Source organism: Kogia breviceps, chromosome 1, assembly GCF_026419965.1.
Source record: "Kogia breviceps isolate mKogBre1 chromosome 1, mKogBre1 haplotype 1, whole genome shotgun sequence".
Taxonomy (NCBI): domain Eukaryota; kingdom Metazoa; phylum Chordata; class Mammalia; order Artiodactyla; family Physeteridae; genus Kogia; species Kogia breviceps.
Window position 1 is genome coordinate 103,477,605 of NC_081310.1, and position 17,346 is coordinate 103,494,950.

General features: G+C 37.3%; 1 protein-coding gene across 1 annotated transcript in view; it reads right to left on the reverse strand.

Moving 5' to 3' along the window:
- Positions 1-415: 415 nt before the first annotated feature.
- DPYD (dihydropyrimidine dehydrogenase) overlaps positions 416-17,346 on the reverse strand; it is an 817,352-nt gene continuing 800,421 nt past the window's right edge. Inside the window, exons 22-23 of the mRNA XM_059043609.2 lie at positions 4,694-4,834; positions 416-1,869 (exon numbers count right to left, since the gene is read on the reverse strand). Coding sequence (XP_058899592.1) covers positions 1,699-1,869; positions 4,694-4,834 — 312 coding nt within the window. The 3' untranslated portion in view covers positions 416-1,698. The remainder of the gene's footprint in view (positions 1,870-4,693; positions 4,835-17,346) is intronic.

Consider the following 17,346-nt stretch of genomic DNA (forward strand, 5'->3'; position numbering starts at 1 on the left):
CCGTTGCGGAGCACAGGCTCCGGACGCGCAGGCTCAGCGGCCATGGCTCACGGGCCCAGCCGCTCCGCGGCATGTGGGATCCTCCCGGACCGGGGCACGAACCCGCGTCCCCTACATCGGCAGGCGGACTCTCAACCACTGTGCCACCAGGGAAGCCCTATTTTGACTTTTGAAATTGAGTTTGAAATGGTTAAATACAGCAAGTGGTCAGATACATGGATAGAAGTCCAACTTGGAGGTATAGATGTTAGCACCATCTGTATAGAAGGGGTAATCAGAGTCAAGAGTGGGAAGAAATCTTAAGGACACCTTCATTAGATTTGAACTAGCTTGATATGTATGACTGACCGTGAATGGAATTTGCTGTAGAATTAACGCCAAACTGCTCTACCAAGAGATAGCAAAAGACCGTGTTATTTGAAACGCTTTATAAAATTTTATTTGGTATTATTCAATCATACAGATTTTGTGGTAAATGTGCATTTGTAAAAGTGCATAATCAAACATTTAATTTTTCTTGATCTTGCATTTGTCATAGAAATATGCCACAGATGATTACATAAAGATTCACTACTTATGGATTCATATTAAAATATGCCACAAAGAAGAGATAAACTAATTTATAGGATGCTATTTGCTGATTATGAAAATAGAGAAATATGAAGATATTATTTGGCAATAACAGAAAATATTTCTTTTTTATTTAATTACTTTCAAAATTCAACATAAACACTAAAATAAAGAATTGGTAAAGTGGTATCACACATTTAATATATATTTCCAATACTATATTTTTCATTCTTGAATAATGAAGCACATGAGCCACTGCTGTATAATCTGGGTTGTGTTCAAACATTAATTGCTATAATCATGAGTTACCATTAGAAGCAGATAGAACAGATCTGTGCACAGCAAAAGCGTGGCTTTAACCAGAGTTCCATCCTAATGCGTCTTACTTTGTTAGGAACATAGTTTAAATATTTAAAGAAGCATGTCATGTTGATTCACTGGTGGCGTTTGGACACCCATCTAAGGAGTGAGTGATGAACGGCACAGCGTGATATGAATGGTTACTAAATACTCTTGCCTTCAGTATCCAGCACCAAAAAGAAGTTATTTCAGTGAAGGGGCCTTAAAAAAGTTTCACAAATCCTTGCTGGCTTTCTTTTCCGGCCACAGTAAATTATTATTTGACTTCATTTGAGCTTTATGGAGCTAATTACCTTTGCTTAGAAACAGAGTTAAAATTAAATGTAATTTTTAATTAGAAAATGTTTCCTTGGAAACATTTGCTCCTAAGTTAAATTGTACTTTGTTCCAAAATACTTATTTCTTTTACAATTAGAAATCAAAGCCAGAGCCCAGCATAGGGGAATTTGGAAACTGTAGCATTAATTGCCACAAAAGTGCTAATATTTTTCATAATGGACAACTGATGGTGAACATCCAATTAACTGCTACACAGTTGTATTTAACAACTCTCCTCAGAAAAGACTTATTCTATTTTATGACCATTAATTGAATGGTCACTGGCAGTAGACTTTTCTAAAATTTAGAAATTTCTTGAGAAATTATCTTTTTTTATTTAGAAATTATATATTTGTTTGAATTTAGAAAGAGCTGAGCATAATGATCACAATTAAAAAGATCAGCATAAGTAGGTGACCTCAAGGTCCAGCAACTGTTTCACAAATCACCTTAACACACGGGATTCACAGCCAAGGGCAAGCCTCTCTTTGGTTCATAAGGTGTTGTCCTGGAAACCATTCTGATGCAGTCGATAATAGGGCACACGGAGAGACACAGGGTACAGCCTGTACAAGTGTCAGTAATGGTGGGCAGGTGGGTTTCAGGATCAAACTGGATAGCCTGCGAACAGAAATAAAGAGTCTTGCTGTCACTGCCCACAAAGGTCAAGAATGCCCCCATTTTAGCATCAACGTTTTTTTCCACTGCAGGAGAGCTGCACTTGGAGACAACTACGCCCAGCACCGTGGTGCAGCTATAGCAACAGTTGAGCTGCCAGGGAGAAGGGAAAAAAAAAAAAAAAAAAAAAAGGACAAAAAAGAAATTCTTTTAAAATTAGAAACACAATGTTTAAAATTCCTTAGAGGTATTTTTCTCTCTTTGTGTGCAGAAAATATTTCATAACATAATAACTCTCTAGTGTCCTGTGTTCTGAGAAGAACATAGGTCTTGTCAGTCTGACCAGGACTGGGTAGGTGTCGGCTACCTGAGGGGGGCAGGGTGCTTCCACACCTTGTCCTTCTCATCCTCATGGTTCTCGACAGTGGAGAAGTGTCACTGTCAGATGGGGCAATGAATGCACTTGCTTGGATTTCGAATTATGTGTGTAGTGTTTAGAAGAAGGCAATAGGAAAAAAAATTAGCTTAAGTGCCAGCTTTCAGGTTTGAGGATTTCTAAGCTGATTCTAGGCATTACCCGACCACCAAGGGGAAAAATCACTGAAAGATGGGAGCCTGGACACCTGGCTTCCTGGTCCTGGCCTGACACTCCTCAGCTGGGAGAACCAGGATAAGGCTTCCAGCTCTAAAACTGCTCAGGATTTTGAGAAATTCAATAATTGATTCCATTTCCCCCCCCTCCTTTCTTTCCTTCCTTCCTTTCTTTTAACATGAAGCAATCTATAATATGCAATGAAAATACCTAGTGTGAAATTTACAATTGAGATTTTCATTTAAAGTCATGATGATTATTTGTTAAAGAGAGATATTTCAACAGTGGAAACATCATGCAAAAATTTCCATCTAGGGGAGACTTCAGGGTAGCTACGTGCGAGCAGAGGGGACTTGAGAACTTGTCTGGAATCTTGCAGAACAATTTGATGTTTTTACTTAGATGGTGCACTAATTTGGAGGGATGAGCTAGGGGGCTGAGCAAAATTATGAGGGTCATTAAGCCCCCACCTCAATCCAGATACTCCTTGAGGCCAGGTCTTACATTTTGAAATAAGTACTGAATTCTGTTGTGTTTTTTTTTCCTGTGTCATATACAACATGTTATATAATCCAATTCAAAATATTTTTATGTTTAAAATTTTCCTCCCCCAAATGAGGTTACTTGTAACTATAATTATTTTCTCTCTTAGGCACATAAAAATGAAAATGGTCTCATTAGAGTAAATTATGTCAGGCTGCTTAATATTTTTAAAAAGTTTCTGATCTTTAAGGAAACAACCATATATCTGAACAAGAACTGCAGTTATGACAAACTATTAGAAAATTTGTCTAAACAAACTGTTGCCATGTTTTGTACAACAACATCTCTGATGGCTGTTTAAATGAGTAAAAGCTATTTCTCTTCCTTATGTACCCTTTAATAAATAGAAATCTAAGAAACAACTGATGAAAATAAAATAATACTTATGTTTTAGAAATCTTATACTTTGAAAATTTGCAAACACGTAAAACTTTTCAGTTGAAGATTTTGATTTTCTATTTTTTGTCTTTTGGAGACATAAGAGTCAAAGGACTTTTAAAATCTTTTAAAATGTATAATTGTGATTTTTCCCCCCTCATTAATAAGATTATTTTTGCTAAAATTGTACCAAGGCTAGAATTCCAAGGTGGAAGTAATAACCTCTAAGATTTAAGATGTTAGAACCCTGATGCTGTGATTTTAGTGCCAGAACTTCCTTACTAATCTCTGATTGGTTAATTAGAGAAAAGAGGAAATGAAAATGAATGTGATATGATTAGCATTTTCAAAGTAACCATTAGAGACACTTCTCAGATAGAAAAAAAAGTGATACAAGGGTGAAAATTTGGTACAGAAGTAGTGTTAAATTAAGGAAGAAGAGATTTTTTAAAAATTAAAATTATGTCTGTCATACGTGTATTTGGTGATCAGAAGAATATGTAATATCATACCACAAGCAAATAGGAACTTTCTCCAAGATGAATAAGGTAAATGAACTACAATTTTTAACAATGGCCATTTTATCTATTTTGAAAGTTCATTAATCATCTTAAAGGGATCTTATTTTACTTTATTATACTTCTTTATAGCTTGAACTATTTAATGAAAATAATATTATTCTGCGGTTTTCAGCCTGAAGACAGTTGAATGCCCATTTTTTCTTTATTGTTCCATGGCAGACTCTCAGCTGAAGGCTGAGGAACTGGGAAGAATCTCTGGATCATTTCATGTGGTAGGAGTAAAACTTGTTGGCTCTTCCAGCGATAGAGGAATTTCTGGTCCCAACCAGCCCATCTAGTGGGGGGCAAAATGCTTTTTCTTTCTAACTGAAGCTCAGTGAATACTGAATGGAAGAGCATTCTCTTTTGGTGGAAGGAAGCAAGTCCTTTCAGGGTCATGGCAATAAATTGTAGTTTTTTTCTCTCTGCATGACAGCATAATGCTTCTTCATGGCCATAATTGTGTGAATTTCCTTTTTTGTTTGAATTTTTCCTTCCAATTTTATGAGTGATGAAATGATACTAAAACAATACTGTGCACTGAATGGTGGCATCGTTGGTATGAGTTATGGCTTCCCTTAAAAAAAAATCACTATGTTATGAGGGTGAGAGAACAGAGAGCTATGTCACCGCTGAGTAGCAATGTTTGACACGTCTGGTCTGAATCCCACACTTTGTGACAGGAGACGCTTTCTGCTACAAAAACCAAGAAGAAACGTGCCTCACAGCATCCTAATTGCAACAGGATTCTTACCTGGTAGCCAGAGTCATTACAGGTCATGTAGCATTTGCCACAGCTGATACACATTTCTTCATCAATCACAGCCACAACTTGCTCTAAGTTGCTCAGTTCACCAAATGTTCCAAGGTACTGCAGTGCTTTTCCAATCACATCCTGAAAGATAGGCAGTGAATTACTTACAGTGTTCATTGTAAAACATTACCATGTGATGATTAATATCTGTCCACATTTCCCTGTTTTTATAGAATGTTACATTATATAACTTAAAAGGTTTTGGATATTGTAGTTCTCACAGATATACTTTTTATAATTATAGCTTACATATTTCTGTCTCCTGAAAGATGGGCTTTCTCTATATATCTAGCATAGAAACACATGACCTAACTAATTGCATTCAACAGGTTTTCTACAAATGATCTAAATCAGTGTTTCTGTGGACAGAAGAAATGACACCCTTTTCAGTGGTTGTGGCTTACTTTTTCTCAATTTTGGACTTTGAATGATCCAAAAGTAATGAAAAGTGACAAAGGGTAATGCACTGATACTAGAAAACTTTAGATTGCTAGGAATGAGGGGAATAAAAATGTGGACACTATGCATTTATAGCACTGCATTTGGAGTCTAGATTTCATTTAGAAGAGTGCTTTGAGAGCATACCCACCTGTCATGTCTTGAAGGGTATATTTCATTATTTAAAAATTCTAATTTATGTTAATTAATTAGGTTAATTTAATAGCTAAATAAGATGCTCTTTTACTATTAAAGAACTAGGATTTTCTTCATTCACCACTGAAGATTTTTCATGCTGTTACACATTGCTTTGTTCTTCATATTAATTGGAAGTGTGCTTAATATGTGAAGCACAGAAGATGTTTCATCAACAATAAGAAACACTCTGCTTCATAAAACAAAACAGAAGAATGTAACAATGTTTGTAAAATTAGTATGCTGTCAAGATTTTCTGCTCCTGTTTTTAACTTTTAACAAGACAATCTTTTGTTTGAATTCAAGGTCCGTGTTCAAGGTGGTGTGACTCATATTTAAAGCCATCTTCCTATATTCTCTATGGTATCTTATTTTCTGCTCTTCTTTTTATGACCTTGGTTACCCTTTTTTACTCTATATTTTCCCTATTTCAGCTCTAAATGACAATATGCTCATGACTTTGAGCTTTTAAACTGAAACAAAGTTTACATAATTATATACCATTCGTGTGTCTCTCAAAAAATAAGGTGATCAAAAACTTACTGTCTTTACTATTTTCTTTTCAGTGTGTTGAAGGTATAATTTCAGTGATACCACAGTCTGTTTGTAGTGGGGGGGGCCCTTGATGTCCAAATCAATATCTCCATTCTGAATTTCTCTCACAAACTTAAGATCTACTTTTATCAGCTGCATGATGAGCATGGTCATTAGAATTTGGTATGTCAACTTCACCACTCACTGAATTTTTCATCAGCATCACAAAACTGGATCTTCCTTTTGATTTCCTTAGTCTTATTAACACTGTTAGGATTTCTTCAGTCACTGAGGCTTGAAATTTCAGAGCTATATTTCACTCTGACTTCTCCCTACTCCAAAATCTCATCAGTTGCCAAGTCTTCTGAGCTCTGATCTTTTGAATCCTCTTTCCATGTCTACTAAAATCTTTAACCATTACTAATTAATTTCCCACTACTTCTAATGTAGATACAAGAGCCTACATAAGTCTCATCCTCGTATTCTCCCTTTCCTTTCTACCTTATTCAGTGTTGTCATCTTCATCTATGCTGTAGAGCACAGATTAAATTTTCTCACTACCTTACTCAAAAATCTGTTGAATTAAATACAGTTTCACATTTAAGTCTAGCATTTAAGGCTTTCTACCAACTAGTCTTTTTTGGTCTTATTTCTCACTTCCAAACACCATGTGCTTTAGTTACACGGGACACATGCCCTACACTGAACACACTTGTCAGTCAACTCCTCTGGCACCTAATTTTATCTTGAGTCCTCTGTCCAGAATACCCTTCCTTCCCATCTTCACTTTGAAAAATCCTGTCCATCCTTCAAAGACATCTCACATGCCACTAGTTCATGAAAACCTCCTTAATTCTTCCTTCTCCTTTCCTAACCAAATTGAAGATGTGATCTCCCTCTTCTTCATTCTCTTCTTCCTTTGTCTCCTACATCTTTTCCTCCTGCCCTTTTCCCCTCTTTGTCCTCTCTCTCTCCCCCTCCTACCAATGCAGTGGCCTATAGTGTTTTATCTATTATGTGGAACTAATGGTTACAGATGACTTTGAGTTCTTACTATGTATCAGGCCAGTGCCATAATGTTTAAGCATTTTCTCATTTAAATCTCACACATTTTATAGAGGATGAGATTATTGACATTTAAGGTATAAAATTAAATAAATGATGAAGCAGGGATTCAGACCAGGGCTGCCTAACTTCAAATTCTATGATCATAAGCACTCTGCTTTACTGGCTCATCTGTTATTTCTCTATTTAGCAAATTTTACTTCATGTTGTAGATATTTTCTACATTTAGCTCCTTATTTGCAGTCTCTTAGTAGGCTTTGTTCATCTTTGTATCTTATGTTGTGCATCTTACTCCTCAGATCACTGAAACGTAATGGGTACTCAAATGTTTGTTAAAATAAATGTATCTTTAGTTTGTCTATATACTAAATATTCAGCAAAATATTAGGCACACAGTTGTATGAGCTAACAGCTACTTTTTGATTTACTGAATACTTTTATTAATATGAGATTCCCCAAAAGATTTGAGTACCTCTTTAAATACAAAATAATCATAGTCAAAGTATCTGGATATGTTTAATATTTTCTAATATTTTAAGACAGTAAATGCATGAGGTCACTCTATGGCTGTAAAAGACTATACGTGATAGAAAATAATTTTTTCAATCTAGTAAACAAATTAGTCAAAACAGTTGTTTCATTGAATTAGATCATGGCTTGACTGAAATCATCAGTAAATATTCAAAAGATGATTAAACAGGAAACTCCGTAGATGGTCATCCAGCTTATAAGGTTCATTCCAAAGAAACAATACATATTTCTAAGATATTTTATTGTAGGAAGCAAATTCACATTCTGTGTATATCAAATATGCCTTTTGCTCTATATTGGAGATTTGCTGTTGTCATTTATTAAAACATCATTTAATGTGAAACTAAATAAAACAAAGTCCTTGGAGCCTCTAAAAATTATTTACACATGGTGTTAAAAATCACCCTTCATTCATCATAGTTCTTAAGAAAATTTTATATATATATATTTAATCTGGAAGAGGATAAAAGAATAGCAACTATTTTAACTTATTTTGTAAAGAGTAAGCAAAGAAAATGAATTATCATTCTATGTGGCAGAAAACGAGGACATTTGTTTAAAACTCAAAGCTTCCAGGTAGTACTGCCAGCTTATAAGTACCCTTGAGTATACGTTCTGGAATTTGGAGTTTGCTGAAAGTTGCATATAATCAGTAAAGCACATATGGCTAGTCTAGTCTCTGTTGGACACATACCTGTGGAGATTAGGGTACCTACATTCATTATTCCAAGCAGGGTGTGGATATACAAAGGTCATGCGGTCTGCTATAGCCATCCCTGATTAGTGGAAAAGTTTATGTGTGAATGTGTATGTGGGAGAAGTGATGTCAAATTCTTTAAAGTGTAGGTGATACATTTGATTTAAATATGTTTTCCCAAAATTAATGTTGAGAAGTAGTACAGAATTCTAGAATCACATCTTTGTCAATTAATTATTTGTTTGGGATAATCAAAAGCATTTTTAAAAACTAGATCAGTCAATATTTCTGTTTGATATAAAGTTTGGGATCAAAAGTGAGGAACTAGAGGGCCCCCATCCCATCCCTGCTACATCATACTTAATGTATTAGGCTTAGTATGAATTTCTTAGTTTTGGCCTATTTTTTTTTACAGGTGATTGAAGTATTTTCAAGTTGTGATTGATATCTGGCGTGTTAACTGTCGTTAGATTTAAGTCTACTACACATCTGATTAGCATACTATTTACGATACCTGTAAAAAAGTGTCATTCAGAGGCCAGGACCAAGGACAGTGTGCTGTGGGCAATCACTATGATGTCTATACAAAACAGATCAAAATTATTTGGACGTAGCTGTTTTTTTTTTTTTTTTTTTTTTTTTTTTTTTTTTGCGGTATGCGGGCCTCTCACTGCTGTGGCCTCTCCCGTTGCGGAGCACAGACTCCGGACGCGCAGGCCTAGCGGCCATGGCTCACGGGCTTAGTTGCTCCGCGGCATGTGGGATTTTCCCGGACCAGGGCACGAACCCGTGTCTCCTGCATCGGCAGGCGGACTCCCAACCACTTCGCCACCAGGGAAGCCCGGACGTAGCTGTTTAATTACTTTACCATTTCCTTAGCTGTACCATTACCAATGTCACAGGTTCTTAACTGTTATATCAAGTTCACTGCTTGCCTAATAAACCTAGCAAAATAGGAAATGAGATAATTTGGTTTGTTCTCACAGAATTTATGCTGACACTTGATAATTTCTTCTTTTATTAATGCTCTCAAGTCAAAAGTTTAATGATCCTTAATGAAGCTTTCTGGTCTACTTCTATCTTTTCTTCACTCCCCTTGCCACATCAACCTTTTCCTTTTCTAAAGAACCTGGAGCACCATTTAATTTTTAGCAGTGTGATACAGCAATATCATACTAAAATAGTTTCAAAAATATAGCATACAATTTATTTTCGATATCCTACATAATGTCCTCTGAGCTAGGAGATGGGGATTGTGACTGTACAATTAGAAAGGGAAGTCTTGAGTTTAAATTCAGTAGAACTCTGATAACAGGACTCAGCGTGAATAAGCTGAGTTGGGAGGGCAGAGAAAAAGCATGATTCAGGAAATAAAGCAGTAAGTAAATTAGTGGAGAAGGTTAAGAGAAGCAAGCGAACCAAGAGATGGGGTAGAAGCTAGTGAGGACCTGGGAACTGAAGTGGGTGAGAGAGGGTGGAGTGGAAGGGAGCTTGTTACTGAGAGACAGATGGGTGAGGTTTGGGTGTAGTCAGGGTTGGTTCAGTACAGATCTGTGGCCCTGATCACTGTATTCTTTTTATGTGGGCTGCCTCAGGCTTTAAAGTAGCAAGTTCTCGCCAGACACTTTGGATTTAAATACATTTAATGAGGCTAAATGTGATGTGTTTCTACTTTATCCTTACCTATCTTGGGCTTCACTTCTCAAATATGTTTTCCCTATCCTTTTCAGTTCTAAGAGCATTCTTTATGGGGATGCTACAGAGATAATAGGAGCTGAACAGTTCTAATTGTAAGTTAACAGTATACCATCTGCTCTAAGTAGTGGGTGTATTCTCTTTTCTTTTTTTTTAACTTTTAATAGACAAAATACATTTCCATTTTTCCTAATATTGTCTCCAAATTCAGATAATTTGAGGCTTTGGTATTTCTGAAACATTTAAAAATCTTGATGCCACTCTTTTATGATCATCGTTGGTATTGTGATCTCTATTTTCGCATATGACCATTCAATACTGAGTTATCTAAATGCTTCACTCTTTTCCTAATCCTCGTGAAACTCAGAGATTATGTCATCAAATTTCAATTTGACAGCCTCTCATTCTTCTTGATCCATGTTCAGGTTAGAGCTCTGACTGTGGGATTGTTTTCTATTGTTTCCGAGCTCCCTGAAAGTAGATTTACTAAAGGTGGCACACTTGTACATTTAAGCTCCGACTTCCTTTCTGTGGCCTAACAAACTCTACGATGATATGGGATGGTTACTTTCCTTCAAGATTATTTTAGCTGCCATTTTCCCCAAACAGATTTTTATAAAGAACCAGAAATAAGTCAATGCGGTAAGTCTCTCATTGCTTCTCTCTCCTTTGTGAGATTAAATTTCCAACATGGCAATTCAATAATTTTGCCAATTTTTTGCCTTTAGTGGAGTGGGATTTTCATCTGAAGTCTGTAAAGGCTTACATCGCTGCTCTATCTTGCCTGTCCGTATTAACCATCTGGTTACGGGGTCTCTGATGTAGTCCCCGAAAACATTTCTGTTTTCCTTTCATTTCACTCTCCTGCAGCTGCTTCCTCCATGCTTCACTTTCACATTTGTGGATTTCCATGCATGTGTATATCTTTTTGACATATACTGCTCCTTCCCCAGCCCTTTCATTAGACTTATGTATTCCAAAGAAGATATACCTTTCCATCATCATATTCTGGTCAGGAATCACATCTCAAAACATCCCCGTAAGACTTAAGAGTTGATTTTCACCATATTCTGTTCATGTGTTTTAAAGTGCAGTTTGATAATTTTTCATCTGCTATGTGTCTGTATATAGACAACTGAGAATGTTAATGCCTCCCGCCCATTTCTCTGGTATCTTCTGAAAATTGCTGGGAAAATCCTCCACTATTTTTCTTCCTGTGCCATCCCTTTTATGCTCCATAGTATCTAATATGCCTTACAGTTATATATGAGTACTTTTCTCCTTCCCCTCACAACTCAATTGAAATAATAAACCTCTCGATCAGGCTGACTGGTCTCCTGCCAACACTGTCTTGCCAGTCTTATGAGATGCACTCTATCTCTTCCTAGAAGCAGCAGGAAGAAGAGATGAAAACATCACTAGTGCCCCTAAACCATTCATTTTCCTACCCAGAAATTCAAAGACGTTAGAGATACATTCCTGGCTTCATAAAGAGAATGAGAATTCATTCTCATATATATCAACAGAAGTGGGAAGCATTCACGGAACTTTATAAGCCTTGGCAGACTCTCAAATCTCTGTTATATGCTGCCTGCGACTAAAGCACGTTTCTCATTTAGCAGGGCCAAATGTGCACACTGTCACTTCAGTTCTCTTCAGCCAGGAGATAAAACGGCTTCCTATTTGGTTTCTTTTCTCTAGCACAGGTGAACCTGTGGAATGTGTTAGGAGCTTCTTCAGAAGGTCCTGGTTCATCTTTTAGAAGGAGACCTTTACATCTATTGCTGGAGGTCAGTTGTCTTTTTCTTACTTTATCTCATTCTTCCCCTTCCCCTTCAGCACTGATTTTAATTACCCTCCTCTTCCTCAGAAGCCTTTTCTTTCACAAAAGCAACAGCTCTGCAATATGGCAATATGTATGGTAAATGCTGTGTCACTATGAAATGGAAATCCAGATGTAGGGTTGATAAAGAGGAAATTGACTGGATGCCAGGCTGACTCTAGGGCCCCAGACTATTCCCTGCGGTAGGACTGACAGCCTCTAAGACCATTTTTTAGCTTCCAAGGACGCAAGGAGAAGCTGGATACCGTGTTGGCTAGAGAAGACTTCTGGTTCTCAAGGATGCCCTAGCCACAGTGTAACACTGGGAGTAACCACTCTTGACGCTCTAGCTGAAATCCTTAGATGTTTAATCAGTATATCCCCTTGCTCTTTTACATCATGTTAAGACTGAGCAACAAAACTGGATTATTTTCCTCATTACTGCCTCTCAGTTTGGTCCTTTCTAGGAAATCCTATTGAACAAAAGAATGAGTTTTATATTGGATTTAAGGTCCCATGGCTGCATTTATTCCAAGAATGTATTAACACTATGCTTTACAAACATACTCATATGCTTGAAACGCCACCTTCCTTTTTTTTTTTCTTCCTTTCATGAGAGACAGAAGAAGATAGTGATTAAGGCCCAAGTTTTAGAGCCAGATTTTGGAATCAAGTCTTGGTTTTCATGTCTTCCTAGCTGTGTGACCTTAGACAAGTTATTTAACCTCTCTGGCTATTAATAACTTAATCAGTAAAATAGGGAAAATATGGATACCTGATAGGGTTATGGTGAGGATTAAATGAGTTAATTCACAAGCATGCAGAACAGTGCCTGAAACCTCATAAGTACTCAATAAATATTAGCTTTTATTATTAATTCTCTGCTTAATTAACACTAATTTATTAAACTCCATGTTAAATATCACCATCTCTGTGAAGCTTTGCACAATTACCCGAGGCGGAACTAATCCCTTTCACTCCTCTGTGTTCCCAGAGCATTTTGTACATATTTGATTGAACTGTAAATAATTTTTAACATGTGTCTTTCTCCCCTGTTAGACTATGAGCTCCGTAAGGATAGATATCTTTCTTTTTAAAATTCATGTTGTATTCCCAGTTTCCTGGATTGCAGCGAGTGCATAATAAATATATGTTAGCACTACATCTCCACCACAATCAGGAAAATCCTGGTGCCTTGAACCATGCCTTGTTAGTCTCTGGATGTACACCCAGTCCTTAGCACACTGCTAAGGTCACATAGCAAATACTCAATAAATACTTACTGATTGACTGATATTGAAACTGCCTACTTCTGAAGCAGCAGACCATTAAGTCTTATCTGAGGCATTTGAAAGAAAAGAGGAACAAAAGATGAGATCTACTGAGCATGGCTTGCTTAGAAATAATATTGTCACACTCATAACCAGAGAAGATGGGGGTAGATTAGAAACTTGAACGCATGACTGAAAAACTTGTTCAGACAAGAGGGACTTAGTCAACTTTGTGGGACACTGGGGCCCTTTCTATACCAGATGGGGAATAATATACTGTGCTAGCTGAGAGGATAAACAAAGCAGTGGCATGGAGTTTAAACTATTGAACAGAGGAATCTAGAAAGAGGCCAGCAGCAAGGAGGGAAGAAACACGCTAAAATAAACAGTTAGGTGGACAGGGAAAATATTAAGCATGAAAACAACCCAGACCCTCAGGAAAAAGGGGAGATGGAAAAATGGTATGTCAAGAACAGAAGAAACACTGTGGGGAAAACATAAAAGTAATGATGAAGCAGCAGAGGAGAGTACGTAGCATGCCTGGGTAAGTGTGGTACAATAAAACAATAAAAGCACAAGGAGAAATGTCTGATTCACATGCAGAGAGAAAATGACTCTTAAAGGGAACGTGGCTGTTAATTTCAATGGGGACTGAACAACCACACGGCCGCATCATCCAGATGGAGTCTAAAATAATGCGCAAGGGGGCAAGGGACTCCTACGAACATGACAACAACGGTGGCTCCTTACATTTGAATAGAACTATGCCTCGTGCAATACTTTCACACACATCATTGTATTTAGAACAATGGAGTTGCGGTCTTCTGACATTATCTATTATTTATTCTCCTTCCTGCCAATCTCCCGCCTAGATCGTTACAACAGCCTTCTAACCAGTCTTCCTGCTTCTGTCCTTGCCCATCTCGGATCCTGTATCAACACCGCAGCGAGAATGAGCCTTTGAAAACTTTTGTCAGATCACATCATTCTTCCTTTTAAAAAGCCTCAATAGTTTCCTGCCAAGGACTTTCCTACTTCGGGGTCTTTGCATTTTCTGTTCCTTCTGAACAGAACGGTCTCACCCCGCCCGCCCCCCCGATATTTATCTGCATTGATCACTCTCTCACTCTTTGAAGTGTTCACTCATATGCCATTTAACCAGGCAGGCATCTCCTGATCAACCTCTCCAGCAATTACTTTTCTCCTAATCCTGCTGTATCTTCTCCACAGCACTGTGACTATCTGACATAGTATGTACCCACTTGTTCATTTGTTTATTGTCTGTTCTATAAGGTAGACACCAAATGTAGACACCATGGTGTCTAAAATGTAGACACCATGAGAGCTGGGCTTTTGTTTTGTTCACTACTGAATTGCTAGTGACTAGAGCAGTGCTGGAACATAGTGGGTGGACATTAATAGTTGTTGGATGAATGACAAAAGGGATGTATGGGTGAATAGGACAATTATTGCCAAGTGGAAATTGTAATCTCAGTGGTTACATGTGAAAGACAAAATGAAACAATACCAGATGTCCTTGCCAAGATGAGCAGTGCTATCTGACCTGTGGGCCACTTCCTCATTCTTAAGACTTGCTCTTTTTTTTCCTCCATGTCATCATTTCCTTCTGGTTATTCTCTTATTTCTTTGATCACTTTTTCCCATTTGCTAGCCCAGAACTTCCTACTCCCTCATAGGGTATTAGGTTAAGCAAGAAATGAAGTAAATATACGTGAAGCTTCTGTCTTGTGTCTGGCACCCAGTAGGCAGTCAGCATGTCAGTTCTTTTTTCTTTATATCATCCAGCACAGGTGCAAAATTAGCTTGAGTTCACTTATTTCAATATGCTCAAATCTAAATTTTTCACCCCACATTAAAAAACTCATCAAACCTAAAACACGAAGAACAAAACCCTGAATCATTATCTTTCATTTTTCTTTATCTCAGTTAGTGGGACTATCAAAAATCTAATCATCTTAGTCTCCTTACTTTCAACTTCTTTCTCTCCCTTATACTTCAGTATATAATGAGAATCATCAAATTTTAGAGGGAGAATTAGCAAGGCTTCATCAATTTAACCTCTGCTTCTGTTTCCATAACCATGGCCACTCACCAAATCTAGGACCACATTATGAATCACTGGGAACATCCCTTTTCCCACTTACCCTTCTAATCACTACCCAGTCTACAGGGCTCCTTAAACGCCAGTTCCTCAGAGAGGCCTTCCTCATCTCCTTCAATCTAAATTAGGTCTTGCTATGAAAGAGACTCCATACATCCTGTATTTTTCTTTATAGTCTGAATTACAAATATAGCTTTATATTATTAGTGTGATTCTTTGTTTTAATACCTGTTTCTTTCTCTATTCTGTATGCTTCATGAGGACAGAGGCTGTGTCTGTTTTATTTTTTGTACTATAGATGCTAGCACACTATAGCACACTATAGATTCCTAGCACACTGCTTGTTTCATGGTAGGTATATGATAAAAATCTCCTGAAAAATATATGGACTTCTTCAAAACTTGCAACTTGGTTGACTTCCAGAGCTTTATGTATTCCTACTAACATTCTTGAGTTCACTTTATTGGCCATATGGAAATGGAGGGTCACACTAACCTGTTATCTACTTCAAGCTGTCCATTCCTAACATCCTAACTAATAGTGGGTAACATATACAATATTTAGGATATGTTTGGTGCAGGCTAAAAGCACTTCACACACTACCTAATTTATAATCCCATGAGGCAGACCCTTTAATTATGTCCACCTTACAGATTAGTTAACCGAGGCAAGTTCATGTAGCTGCTAAATGGCAGTGGCATAATGTGAACCCAAGCAGCGTGACAGAGTAGTTCCAGGCTTAATTCAGGAAACTCTTTTCCCATAAATGTAATCTGCTAAAATCTTATAAACCTTGCTACATCTTTCAATGAAGGAAACAGCTTCTTAAGACTTTCGAGCAGTCACTTTCTTCAAACATGGACTACTTACTAAAATGACACTGGTAAGCCCAAATTCAGTTTCATTAAATGCCTATGGTATTACAGTAGGTAGAAAATCATATGTCACTCTCTTATCCAAGATGACTTAATGTATTGTCTGGACTCCATTCCTTCCTTATTTGCCAAGGATATAGCTTCTTTAATCATGCCCTTTCTGGTAGCTTTAGCTATCCTTTCCTAGCATATAAACACATGCAAGCTCAGAGTATCCTAACATATACAAACCAACTTTCCCTCTACTACATATCTTCTTGTCACTTTCCTTTTGATCTTTCTCAAGTTCAGGAAAGAGTATTCCATATGCCTTGTCCTTAATTTTGAAACCTTTATTCACTCTTCAATTTACCACCTCCTGGATTCTACTTTTCACCACTCCACTGAATCTGCTTAGGCCAAGATAAGCTAAAATATGAAGGTCTGATGCTTATGCTAAGGAGTTTACCTTAAGATCATGGTTAAGATGTGGGAATTTTAAGCAAAGGGTAAAACAATCAGATTTGCATTTAACACAGAATACTTCATAATAGTTGGAGGATACATTAGATAAGAATGAGAAAAGAAGGTGGGAGGCCAGTTTGTAGAATATTTCAGAATTCCAGGAAAGAATGTGTAAAGAACTTCCCTAAGGCCTTTGCTGTAGGGAAGAGCAGAGGAGGAAGAAGACATGACAGATAAAAATGGTAGACATTGGTGAATGTCCATGATCCCATTCATGAGTGAGATGAGTCATAGGATGAAATCTAGGCCAAATTTCAGGTTTCTGTTTAGGTAAGAGGGTAGATAGAGTGCTGTTCATTGAGACACAGGACTCAGGAGGAAGATCAGGCTTAGAAGGAATGATAATCAGTTTAGTTTGAAGTACGACGGCTTTTATGCACCTTGCTTAGACTATCCAGGTGGAGGTATCCAGAAGATAGTGGGTAACACAGGTTTGAAGCATAAAAAGAGGTAGGGATGCAATCCAAAGATGGGCATCAGACTTAAATAGACATTTCTCCAAAGAAGATATACAGATTGCCAACAAACACATGAAAGAATGCTCAACATCATTAATCATTAGAGAAGTGCAAATCAAAACTACAATGAGGTATCACCTCACACTGGTCAGAATGGCTATCATCAAAAAAATCTACAAACAATAAATGCTGGAGAGGGTGTGGAGAAAAGGGAATGCTCTTGCACTGTTGGTGGGAATGTAAACTGATACGGCCACTATGGAGAACAATATGGAGGCTCCTTAGAAAACTAAAAATAGAACTATCAATCATACGACCCAGCAATCCCACTACTGGGCATATACCCTGAGAAAATCATAATTCAAAAAGAGTCATGTACCACAATG